This window comes from Charadrius vociferus, unplaced genomic scaffold (genome assembly GCF_000708025.1).
Source record: "Charadrius vociferus isolate BGI_N301 unplaced genomic scaffold, ASM70802v2 scaffold93, whole genome shotgun sequence".
NCBI classification, from domain to species: Eukaryota; Metazoa; Chordata; class Aves; order Charadriiformes; family Charadriidae; genus Charadrius; species Charadrius vociferus.
Genome location: NW_009647838.1, coordinates 1,180,948 through 1,193,069, shown reverse-complemented (window position 1 = coordinate 1,193,069; position 12,122 = coordinate 1,180,948). Strand labels below are relative to the sequence as shown.

General features: G+C 42.7%; 1 protein-coding gene across 1 annotated transcript in view; it reads right to left on the bottom strand.

The window, feature by feature from the left end:
• Positions 1-12,122, bottom strand: part of MTUS2 (microtubule associated tumor suppressor candidate 2) — a 196,775-nt gene that overhangs the window by 50,657 nt on the left and 133,996 nt on the right. The window contains exons 5-6 of the mRNA XM_009882832.1: positions 7,779-7,877; positions 2,551-2,759 (exon numbers count right to left, since the gene is read on the bottom strand). Of these exons, the coding sequence (XP_009881134.1) occupies positions 2,551-2,759; positions 7,779-7,877 (308 nt within the window). The remainder of the gene's footprint in view (positions 1-2,550; positions 2,760-7,778; positions 7,878-12,122) is intronic.

Genomic DNA, 12,122 nt, shown 5'->3' with positions numbered 1-12,122 from the left:
GAAAGAGGGAGACATACTAAAATTAGGCTACGGGTGATTACCAGCCCAAAGAGGCTCCCTTGCACCAAAGTAGGATTGGGCCCTCTGCTAAGCAGAGTAGAACTCCCAGTTGGACAAGTCAACCCCAAACTTCTCTGAAATAAGGCCCCACCTTGTTCCTGAACGAGTATTATTCCCTTGCCAAACTGCAGTTCTACTCAGACCTCAACCACTTCGCCTGCAGGCTTCTCAGAAACAAACACACACAATTACTATTATTTTTATAATGGGAAAAGTTTCTTTTTCCATGCTGCCCTAACTGAAAGACAGCCAACGCAATTTTGCTCAAGCTTTCAAACAATAATGCCATCTTAGAAAATGTCTACAAATTAGATTTTCGAATGACACTCAAAAACTTGGAAGTCCGTGTCTATGTTGCAAGACAACAGACTGCCCAATTACACAATCGCTTGAGTAGTCCCAGATCTTCCCATTACATGTAGGCTATCAACTTAAGCATCAAACTTAAGTGCAGCAGCCTTAGGCCTCCCTGGAGGCCTCAGTCAAGACAGACAAGTTACCTGAAGCAGAAATTCACATCTTTGGTGCTGTAAATCGTCTTCTGGAAGCACTCACCTTCTTCCATTCACTAAAAATGGAGCCTAAAGCAACTGTACTCCTAATGTAGGTACCACATCCAAGTGCCTAATGGATAACTGATGGGTTCACACTGACTGTGAGGGGTGTCTTTGCCTGGGAGGGGTCCATGTTACATGTCTTGCACTGCGCTGAACGGTGATGTGCAGATATGTGTACTCCAGGGTGACCAGGCAAGCCCAGAAGTGACTGACACTCAGGCTGAACACAGGTAAGTGAGTCCAGCAGTGGATCTGAAAAACATCTACATCTAATCCTGCCCAAGCCTGAAGGCGCTTAAATTCCGCAGGTATATTATTTTGTACCTCCAAGCCCTCCAGACACTCAAAGGAGTATTACTGCAACCCCCCAGCTGGCCTGGTAGTGCAGCGGAGCTGGGAACAGCAATGCCCAGCCAGGACTTAGAGAGGACTCTATTACATAAAATCCCCTGAGGTTTTCAATTTAGGAGGCATTCTCAGGACAGATCTAATACGCACCAACAGGACGAGAGTCATCTCAAAGCTCAGCTGCAGCAGCTGTTCTCATTTAAAACATATCCAGAGGAGATGAAGGAGATGTGCCCAAGCTTCCAAAATTCCTTCAGCAAATTGTGAACGAAGCATGAGATGAAAAATCTCTCCCCAGTGGACAATGCATAGACAAAGCTGAACAGATACTGCTCTGCCCTTTTTTTGTTTCCCTCTGCTTTAATCAAGGACACTCCACAGTCAGCTCCAAAATAAAAAGGAAAAAAAAAACAACTTTACAAATGCCCATCAAGCCCAGAAATGTCAAGGCTAAAGAAAAATAGAGGAGGAAAATCCCCTGGGAAGGTATTTAAAATATTTAGTATTTTTTAAAAATTCCCTGTTTTTTCAGTTCAGGGAAGCCCCCCCCCCCCCAAGATCAGCTTCTACTTAGGGAAAAGTGTGAACTACAGTATTTGTTCAAAGGTAACCTTTCCCACTAATATAAGAAAGTAACCGAATGAAGTATTTCAGAATTTGTAGAGACTGAATCTGTGGTTTGGGTTTTGGTTTTCTTTCTCTCATTTAATACTGAAAGTTTACTCTTGTCTCTTCCAAAAGTCAACAAACAGGCAATCAAGGATACTATCCAAACCTTGGGTCCTACTGCTGGTGATCATCTGCCTGTTTTACAAGTAGTTGGGACACCAGCTTAACCTGGGATGGTCCAAAATACATGGGCATCAGGTGAACCAGGTCTGGACCTCAGACCACAGCTAGATTTCCCAGATCACTAAACAGCTTTTGAAACCCGCAATACCTACAAGTCCTTCATGACAACTGTGGTCATACCTTACTCATTTTATCTCGGGTTTAGTGAATAAATAAGCTTCTCTAATTATTGACAACATTTTCTTTATGTTCTCTATACCTGCTGAATGTAATCTCCTAAATGCTGAGATAAAGTTATTCTGATGTCTTCAGGAATTGGCACCTCTGTAACAGGGACCGCTCTGCCTGATCTGTGATGAACAGGAATAGTAGATAAGTACTGTGAGAAAGCAAATCCTTTCCCCCATCCAGCACCTTTGTTTGACTAAATGCATGGATTGTTTTTGCATTTGTTCACAAGTATCAATATTCTCAGTAACACTTTCCATTCCAGCTGTAGCGGTCAGGGACTGGGACTTCTAAGTTTCTGCATCTGCTTCACTCCTAAAAACATCCTGAAACCCATCTGTGCTTGTGACAAATGCTTCAGTCACAATTCTTCCAAGTTCCTGAAATTTGATTTTCAAGTACATGGCATTAAATAATAATTCCCTCCTCATAGTAACTGTTGCAAATAAATTACATGCTTTGCTCCCAAGAACAAAGTTTCAATGACTGTGCAATAAATTTGGGCAAGTGACTGGTGTAAAGGCAAAGTATCTCTCCAATGGTAAAGAATACCCATTGCACTTACCTGCCTGAAAAAGTGCTGTGTTGTTATAGCAAAGACATCAAATCCACAGCTGGCCCTTTTAAGCTCATCTCGAATACTGCTTAATTGCCGGGACTGCTCATCACACTTTTCCTTCAATCTCTGAACAAACTGCTTTTCAGCGTCTCGACTCTCTCCTGGTTTGGGGGAGAATCCATTCTTTGGGGTGGTGGGCCTTTGCTTGGGATGTCCTAAAAAGGAGAGAAGACCAGACCATCAGGGTCACTTACTTTAACTGTATGGACACGACATTTATATGTTTCTAAGGCCTTTGGGACTCAGCCCTACCAAAGAAAAGAAGGTCTGTAGCGTTCACACAGATCTGTAATGACTTTCAAAACAGCAAGAGCACAGTGAAATATATTGCCCTACAGGCAAAAGCTCAAAGCTTTGTAACAGTCATTTGACCTCAGGCTCTGAGCCTGAAGGTCTGCTATGAGTTGAGGAGAGCTCTCCTAAGAGTGTCTTACTGAGAACTGAGGTTGTTAGAGGAAGGATTCATCTCACCTGTGTTAGTCATCTACAATAGAAGTCTGCATCTTGATGTGTGATGCTGAACTCTCCTGAATGGCAGTGAGAGAAATGGGCACTTTCAGGTTGAGATTCACCTTACCCTGTTGTGGACGTGGAAAAGAGTCGAATGACATTTACACTCTACACCCGATTTCTTGACAGAGGTGCCAGATTTACTTTGCCATTACAGATTTCCTTTTGCCTCCAAATGGGACAATGTGGTGCTGGAGCTGTCCTTCCCCGAATGCAAACATAGCATGGGTTGCTTGCTATTGGGGTATCACTATTTCTTTTTATCAACAGTATTGCAGTCTGCCTTGCCAGTTGCCCTTGCTCTACCCTTTATAACACTTCTAAAGTTGCAGCACAAAACAGATATGTATAGAAATGCCACCAGGTACCATGTAACGCTGACTGGTTACACCACTGGCTCTGCATGGCTGCTCCTGCTGCACCTTTGGTCACACCAGAATCATTATATGGTCTGCCTGCACAAATGGGTCCAGAGAGACTCTGGCTCCTTTGATGTGCTCCAAGTTGGTTTGAATCAAGTCTGATCCTGTTTAAAGATGTGAAACCACTAGTGTGGCTTGTCTTTAGGATATCAGCTCAAATACAGTATTATATTCATGTGAATGGCACAAGAACTAAATCTTACTCATGATAAGCCACTTCAGGGAAAGTGAGGCTTTCATCCTAAATTAAGTTCATATCCTTCTTGAGTCAACTATCAATTTCTCTGGATATACTCAGTTACAAGGATAAAGCAAGAAGGGGTAGTGTTCTGGTAGTGTCAGGTTGCTCAAGCCATTGCTTGGACAATCTGTTTTGTCTTTATCTTCTTAACTTTCTGAGAATTCTCCTCTGCAAACATTTATGGTCAGCTGGGCAACACTTTGCACAGCTTTCTGATTCTTTTTGCCACCCTCAGTCTCTCCTCAACTGATGCTGTTTAGCTCGTTCCTGAATACTGGCCAGGAATCTCTGGTTCTCTTCCTCAGCTCCTCCCACTAGTCTCAAGCTTTTAGCCTAGGAGCTAGAGGAAGAAAGAGGAAGAAAATAGAGTCAGACACCTTGTTCTCATGTGTTACTAGAGATGGCAGACATTGGTCTGAATACAGATAAAACCCGAATGTTTTTGTGTTAGCAGAAAGGGTGTGGTATGCAACAATCTAAAAAAACCCCAAAAACCAAACGAGGGTATCTTGTGCTTTTATAGTCTTGTAGTATACAGTTTCTGAAAAATAACAGAGAAACGTCTCCAACCAGTCATCAGCAACAAATGTAACAGGGGACAGTATTCTGCTATGGATCCTACCTACCCCTTTCCTAAAACCTGGAAGAATCCTTCCACAGAGATGAGTTTGAGCCAATTTGTGAAGTAGAGCATTGTTCCAGAAGTAATTTTGGCAGATGTGCTTTAGATATTTTAGATCTTTAAGACTATGGCCTGGCTGTGGAAATGGATCCCCAGGGCAATTTTAATAGATGAGGCAGGGAAGCAGTATGGCTTTGTCAGAGCAATACCCCAGGAGTATATTCCTACTTTTTCAGATTCCCATCTTGTATGGAGCCACTGGGAGCATACTTGCTCAACTATGTTCTGGCTCCAGGCTAAGCTTACAGGGAGGTAGCTCCAGCAGAGATGCTCCCTCATCTCTCCAAGTATCTCATGCTGCAACTGCAAAGCGCCATAAGTGCAAAAGAGCCCTTGAAACTCTTTGTGCCCATGACTTGCATTTGCAAAGAGGAACACCAGGTTTTGCAACATGTCAGGACTAACTTCATGATGTTGCAAGATCTAAATAGTACAATACTCTCTCATTGAGGCAGTTCAACCAGCTATTGCCCTCTATCAATTTTTGTGTCAGTTAAAGTCTGTACACCTTTTTGTGCAGGAATGATATTTTCTTACAGATTCTTTCATTCATTTAAAGGGGCTCTTAACTGGACAGTAGGTATTATCACAAAATAAGAACTTCATAAAAGCAAGAGCCATAAATATCTGTCTTTTCAGTATAAAAATCTCAGGTTGTTTAGGCAGCATGGTGATGTTACAACAGAAGGCATAGGGAGAAGTGTAGGGGGAAAGCCTTGAAATCAGTCCACTTTTAATTAAAACAGAAACCCATCAGGTTGTTTTGTCTTATATCTTTCTAGCTTTCCTGTTCACCGGAACATTTGAAGTGCACACCTCTACGTTGTCCTTGTCGGTATTATAAGCTGTCCTTGTAAATTAAACTGTGCTACCCTCCTCAGGGATAAATCTGAATTTCTCGGTTCATTTGGGTCTGAAAAGCAGCTTACTAAGCTTATTCTGCCATTGATGTCTCTCTTCTGTTGCTCTGCACAAAACGAGGTATATATTAATGATGCTGGCCCTGATCCTGAATGTCCTTTTTGCTGATGGTGGGACCAGGGGGTCAGACCCACTGTACACTGAAATCACTGAACCTCTTTGATCCGCTTCAAAAGTACCAGGTCTTTTTTATCTACCTGAGTGTTTGAACTAAGGAGATATCTATATACTCATAATTAACACAGTCCATGAGGATTTAGATGGGGAATGCAATTTATTTGCCTTTTAACTCTCCAAATTCCAACATTTTGGTAAGTAAAGTGAGGAAATTACTTTGAGAGGATTGATAACAAGCAATCTATAGAGTGACAGATGTCAGAAACAGATGGCACCATCCTGCAATGGGGTAGAAGGAGAGCACCTGCATCTATGTACACCTGCTCCTATATACAGATTTCAGGAATGGTATTGCATCAATAGATAAAACTGAGATCCCTACAAGACTCTGCATCTCAAAACTCCATTGCAAGTCTTCAGGAGGACATCATGTGAGAAGGCCAGTAAAAGAGGGAAAACAACCTCAAAACGGCACTCAGAAATTTTAGAGCCCGTTCCATGGCCACATATAACTGCAGTGGAGTTATCTGGGGAACACATTCTCTCCTATCACAAAATGTAAACGCTGCATGAGTTTGTGATCCTGATGGATGAAAGGCTGTGCTAGCGCCCCTTAGCCCCAGCTATACTCACTGCATGTCCTGTTTAATGGCTGCTTTGATTATTTTGTGAAATTATTAAATACATTAAAAGATTGTCTTTATTGCTTTGTTATTGCTGTTGTTATTTTAAAGAATGCTAAAGGTTACTCTAAAAAAATAAATTAAGATGAAGTTTCTTTTCCTATTTGATCCTTGTAGCAATAAACAATTGTAGGTTGCCATAATTTGAGACAACCAAGCTTAAGAAATCCTAAATCAGTCTGATGGAGAGGGGGCAGTTACTCAACCTTTCATGAGAATGAAGAAACCTTTGAGGCCTCATGAACTGGATATGCCAAAAATTTAAGCCTTGAAAAACATTAAGTCACTTGTGGAAATGCAGGCCTCCTTAAGACCATACAAATACACAATACAAATATGCCTATGTTTCATTTTGCTTTCTAATTCTAGTGGAAGCAGATCAGCCGCGCTGTAACATGCTGCTATAGCCACAATCAGTGCTAGTGCTTAAACTGGACTCCCACCGTTATAAACACTGGTGAGCTACTGGTCTGGCACTCTACACAACAAATTTTTCTTTGGATGTCTCTTGGTGATGTCACCAGGTGCAAAATAGCTGGAAAATTATATGATTCAGAGGATATTGTTAACTTCATCTTTTTACCCTAGTATCTTAGTAAGGAGAAGAACTCTGAGTCCTGTTGGTGCTTGGAAAGACCAAATTTAACCTTCCATTTTCTTGATTTTCTTGGTTGGGAAGGAGAAGAATAGGGATTAAGTTTAGTAAACACAAGGAGACTCGATGCAAGTTATAGGAGCCGAAGAGCTGTTCTACATGATTTACACTTTACCATCAAATGAAGAAACATGGGGTTCTACCCCCTATAATTACAACTCAAGTATCATATAGCTGTAGAGATAACATTTAAACTATTTAAGTAGAGTCTGAAAAATGAGGTAACAGAACAGAAGATAAACTGCAAGCACAATGAAATCAGTGGGACCGTGCCCACTCATTTCAGAAGCATCAGCCAGCAGGGCAGCCTCACAAAAGCCTTTAGGTACCTTATACATTTGTTAATGTACACTTGGTAGACACAAACAGAAAAAAGTTCTACCTGTTTCAGTAAATAAACAAAGGAATTCTTTAGAAATGCTAAACCCATGTGTTTATGTCATATATTGAGGGGTAAATTGACAATGCCCCAATAAGCACTCTGAAGGTTATTTCTACAGATAATCTCTTTTCCAACTATGCATAGAAATAACCCAGGAAATTTAGTGCCTTTGCACAACAGTAAGAGTAGATTCCAAGTAATTACTATCACTCCAGGTAATTGTCTGAGGTGTCTTTTATTTCACTACATCTATCTGTTCTCTTTTTGTATAAAGAAAATTATAACGACAAAAAAAAATGTTCCTGTGCCCCTAAATATTTAATAGCAACAACTCTTTGTTTTGAAGGAGAGATGATTGCACAGTTGTAACAAAGAAAACATAAGCCTATTCAGCTCCTGCATTGATACAGTCTGCTGTACTCAGAGCCAGCTTAATGAACCTTGGACACAATCAGTCTTCGCTTGACAATAGTAGGTCTCAGATTTTAGTCTGTTAACAAGAGTTGCAAAGTCAACAAGTTTAAATTTTCCCTGAAACAGTGCTTTTGGGTTCATAAATACCTGGTGAATGGAGCTTGGTGGCTGTTACTGCTGATTTCTTAGGGGATGAGACAGCTGGTCTATTAGCATCCTGATCTTTTTGTACTTCTTTCTTCAGACCTGTTTTAGAAAAAAAAAAAAAAGGTAGAAAGAAACCTGTTTTACAATTCTGTTCGCAATTGTGCAGAACTACGTCACTAAGCTACATGACAGAATGGCAAGATATAAGTATGTCACCAATACACATCCCAGGCTTCACACAGAATGATGCTACACAGTACTTCTGTATGGGATGCCAACCTGCTGCTTTTGCAAGTGTGACTGTGTGCATGTGGCCAAGCTGACATGCACAGCACTAAAGAAGGTCAGAGGAAGGCCTTACACACTATCTTGGTTCTTCAGCCACCTGCACGGTGGCAAATGCCACCAAGGCACAAACAGCTGCACAGGTAGCCCATCCTGTCTGTTCTGAGCTCATGTTCTGTCTCTTTACCTTGCTGTGCATCCTCAGCCAAGGATCTTCTGGGCTGGAGGAGAAGCTAAGTAGGACTGCGCAAGGCTGACTTGTTACCTACACGGCCTTGCTCTATCAACTTTTTCCCCAGCTTCGGAAACTGCCTTTTCTGGTGAGCAGTTTTCCCAAGAGGGTCTCATACAGGCAAGAGACAGGCTTATGCAGAACCAGAAGCAGGCAGGATGTGCCAGGGCCGTGCTGGATGGGGCAACCCAGACAGGAGAGTGGGTCTCTGCCCGGGCAGTAAGTCAGGCAGGGCCAGAGAGGTGCAGCACATTCTGTGCACAAACCGACAACACACTGTGCCAATGCAGGACGCAACACCGCCGTACCATTGCGTCGCTCTCCACACATAGAATCATAGAGCCATAGAACTGTCTAGGTTGGAAAAGACCCTTAGGATCATCGAGTCCAACCACCTACCCTACTCTGTAAAGTTCTCCCCTGCACCATATCCCCCAACACCACATCTAATCGGCTCTCAAACACATCCAGGGATGGTGACTCAACCACCTCCCTGGGCAGCCTATTCCAATGCCCGACCACTCTTTCTGTGAAAAATTCTTTCCTAATGTTCAGTCTAAATCTACCCTGTTGGAGCTTGAAGCCATTCCCTGTCATTCTGAATGATGAACCAACACCTGGTTTGTGTTCATCTACGACCCAGACATGTGCCAGGCTGCCTGCCCTCCCTCCTTTCCTTTCTGTGTTTGTAGCTCTCCAGATATTACTTCTGACCTCTGCATTTATCCATTTTTCTGCAGCCACTAATTCTTCCCACCAACAGCACAATGCCCCAGAGCTCTTGGCTTATAATCTTCAGAAACTTGGTGCTAACCTTTCCCCTTCCTTTAATTTTTCAGTGGGAGGCAACTCGGTGTCTGTTATTATTCCTCCCACCACTGGAACTCCCTGGTTACAGGCTCAGGATGGTCTTCTGTCAGTTGTCCAAGCTCTGCAGTCACCCACTGCCTCTTGTAAGAGGGAGATGCAACTTCATCTGAAAGCCAGAGCGGCCACCCAAGCTCAGCTCACCCCTCCAGCCCACCCACAACTCCCATCAAAATCGCTGTGGGGACCACGCTGAGTGCAGTAACATGAAAGCCCTGCCCTGGTGTTTCGTCCATGGTGTGACAGTCACAGCCACAGGATTTCATGCAGAAAACACTTACCGAGGAAGTAAGGAGGAAGAGCAAGAGAAAGCAAATCCCTGAGACATTAAAGTATTTTCCTGTTTGCTTTCCTTTTTTACTGTTAGTGTTTGTTGGGGGTTATATTTTAGCCTGCAGGACTGTGTCACAGCCCCCAGATACACTGGAAAAAGAGAGATTTAAGGCAAACCACCTGTCATAAAGGAAAAACAATGTTTGCCTTATTAACTTTCACTTCTGTCATGAGTACATTTATGTACATCTTGCAGGAAAGTGTCCCACAGAATCAGAAGTATCTGAAGCAGAAAACAAACCCATATTTTCTTGGTGGCGCTTAAAGACAGTGGCAGTCCAAAAGCTAACGCTATTTTCCATTGCGCTTAATGTAAATGTGATCTGGCTATTTCAACAGTGAAGAAAAGTAGTAATTTTATATGGCGATCATAATCTTCAGGCACACTTGCCGGATGACTAGTTTTCTGCCCTCTCTAAAGCCACAGCTAGTCACAGTAGCAGTATCAGGCTTATTTTTGATGTACCAGTCATCCTCCCACTTCTGTCTGCATCAGGACTTGCACGCAGCGAGGTGCAGCATTTGCCATGTGCACCAGAAGCTGAGCTTCCTATTTCCCAGCACCGTCTCTCGGCATTGCCTTTCAGGGTGCTTCTGTGAAAAGCATATCCACATGCACAAGCCCTGTGTCCAACTATTTGCAGGAGGATGGCACAGGAGAAGGTCTAGGACCCTCTTTGACTCCCTCCCACTGTTCATAGGCAAATCACACCACCAGTCAGCAGGGGATGGTAAAGACTGAACTCCTCTTCATACCTTTTCTTTGGTCCATCTCCCATTTTCTCTGCTGTTTGTAAATTGGACATATTGGGGCTACGATTGTCATTTGTGATCAATACTTTTCACAGTGAAGTGACCGAGGATCTAAATTTCCTGTGTCTGCCACCTACTACACTATACTTTACTACAGAGCTGGACATAAAATAAGTTTATGATGCCATTTCATTGCTAAGGACCCAGCGAAAGCAACCTGACATGAGAGCTATGAGACAGAACCAGAGCTTGTTTTATAAGGCAGAGTTTATATGGTTACAGATTTGAGCATTACTTTTTCATGGCAATGAGGCCTTGGTTTTCCTGTGGTTTTCAAAACAAAATTATGACACACAAATGGGCCATATACCAAGCTCCTCTATAAATTTCACTATGGCAAATGTCAAACACAGACAGCGATAGGGAAAGTGTGTTTTCCTTATCCTTTCAGCAGCAACAAGGGCCATATAAATACTCAACTACTTTTGTTTTTGAGACATTTTCAATGAGGAACACCTGGGGAATTAGTTCAGCCTCTTCACCTTAAGCACAAAACACGGAACAATTCCCCAATTAGAGCTCAGTTGAAGGAAAACAGAGCAAAGAAGCAAAGAAGCCCAGCGAGCACCATCGGTCTGCACTGGGGAAGGCGAAATCTGTGGAGAACCGCAAGAGTCGCGCATGGCTGCAGATGGCCGTGCTCATCAGGGATGGGAGACGTCGTCCCCAGAAGGTGGGAGATCCGCAGAGCGAGCCTGAAGCAGGTTGCGAGCAAAGGTGCAAATAGGTATCTTGGCAAGGACGTAAGAGTAGGAGTAATACCAAGGGGTGGGAAACGAGGATAAAAACCCTCCTCCAGTCTACAAGGTTAGGAGAACTCCTCAAGGTCCGGTAGGGGCGGCAACGCAGCAACTGGGGAAGCGAGAAGGGGTTGTGCAACAGGGGAAGAGCCAGTGCTCAACATATCTCTGCTGGGAAAGAGCCAAGGAGAGGGGCACATGGAACTGGAGATTATTCGGCTTCTCCTTCGTAAGCAGAAAGGTCTTGCTGGCCCCTCTGTGGCCCTCCTCAGCAGGGAGGGATTTAGGAATCACACAGGAGGCAGAAGAAAGGACAGTCTGTGGGAGCAAGCTGTTATCTTTCTGCTAAGCTCATTACCCGCAGGGAAATCTTAGGGGAAGGGCCATCCCTGGCATCAGACCTCAAATAAGAGCTTGTGCTGAATGTCTTTCTAAAAATGGGGTTTGTTCTTTTTCTTCTCTTTTGAAACAACTGCTGTTAGTTGGTTAAAAGAGAAACATTCAGAAAACATGCTGATTTCAAGAGAAGTTCCCGCAGGGAAAATTCATTTCTAAATGACAAGGGTCTGGGCTCCAAATTTGTCATTTCACAGCAATCTAGAATTTCAGGTTTAAAAAAATCTGCAGGAGAGTGTTGGTGTGATGATCAGCATAATGCCGTACCACTGGGTATGGCACAGCAGGAGGTTATACGGTGTGATCTTTTCTACCTCAGACTGGACTAGAAGTAACTCAAAGGTTATAATGTACATAAAAAGTTTGATGCTCCACTCAAGACAAACATTTCAGTTGTATTTACAGGCCTGAATGTGTATAAAGCCTCAAACAATACTTTGACCGTCATATCTATTTTGAAATGTCAAAAGTTGCATGCGTACAATCATAAAATAATAAAAAATATGTAAAATATAATTATGAAAGGAAATTAAGCACCACAAGTGCATATTTCTTGAACCTGCACACTGTTTTAATTTTGTTCTAAATTTGTCTTTTAAAACATATACTAACTCTGACCTGGAACAAAATTTACTTCAAACTCTGAGTGTTATTGCCCACAGGTTGGAAATAGGAACT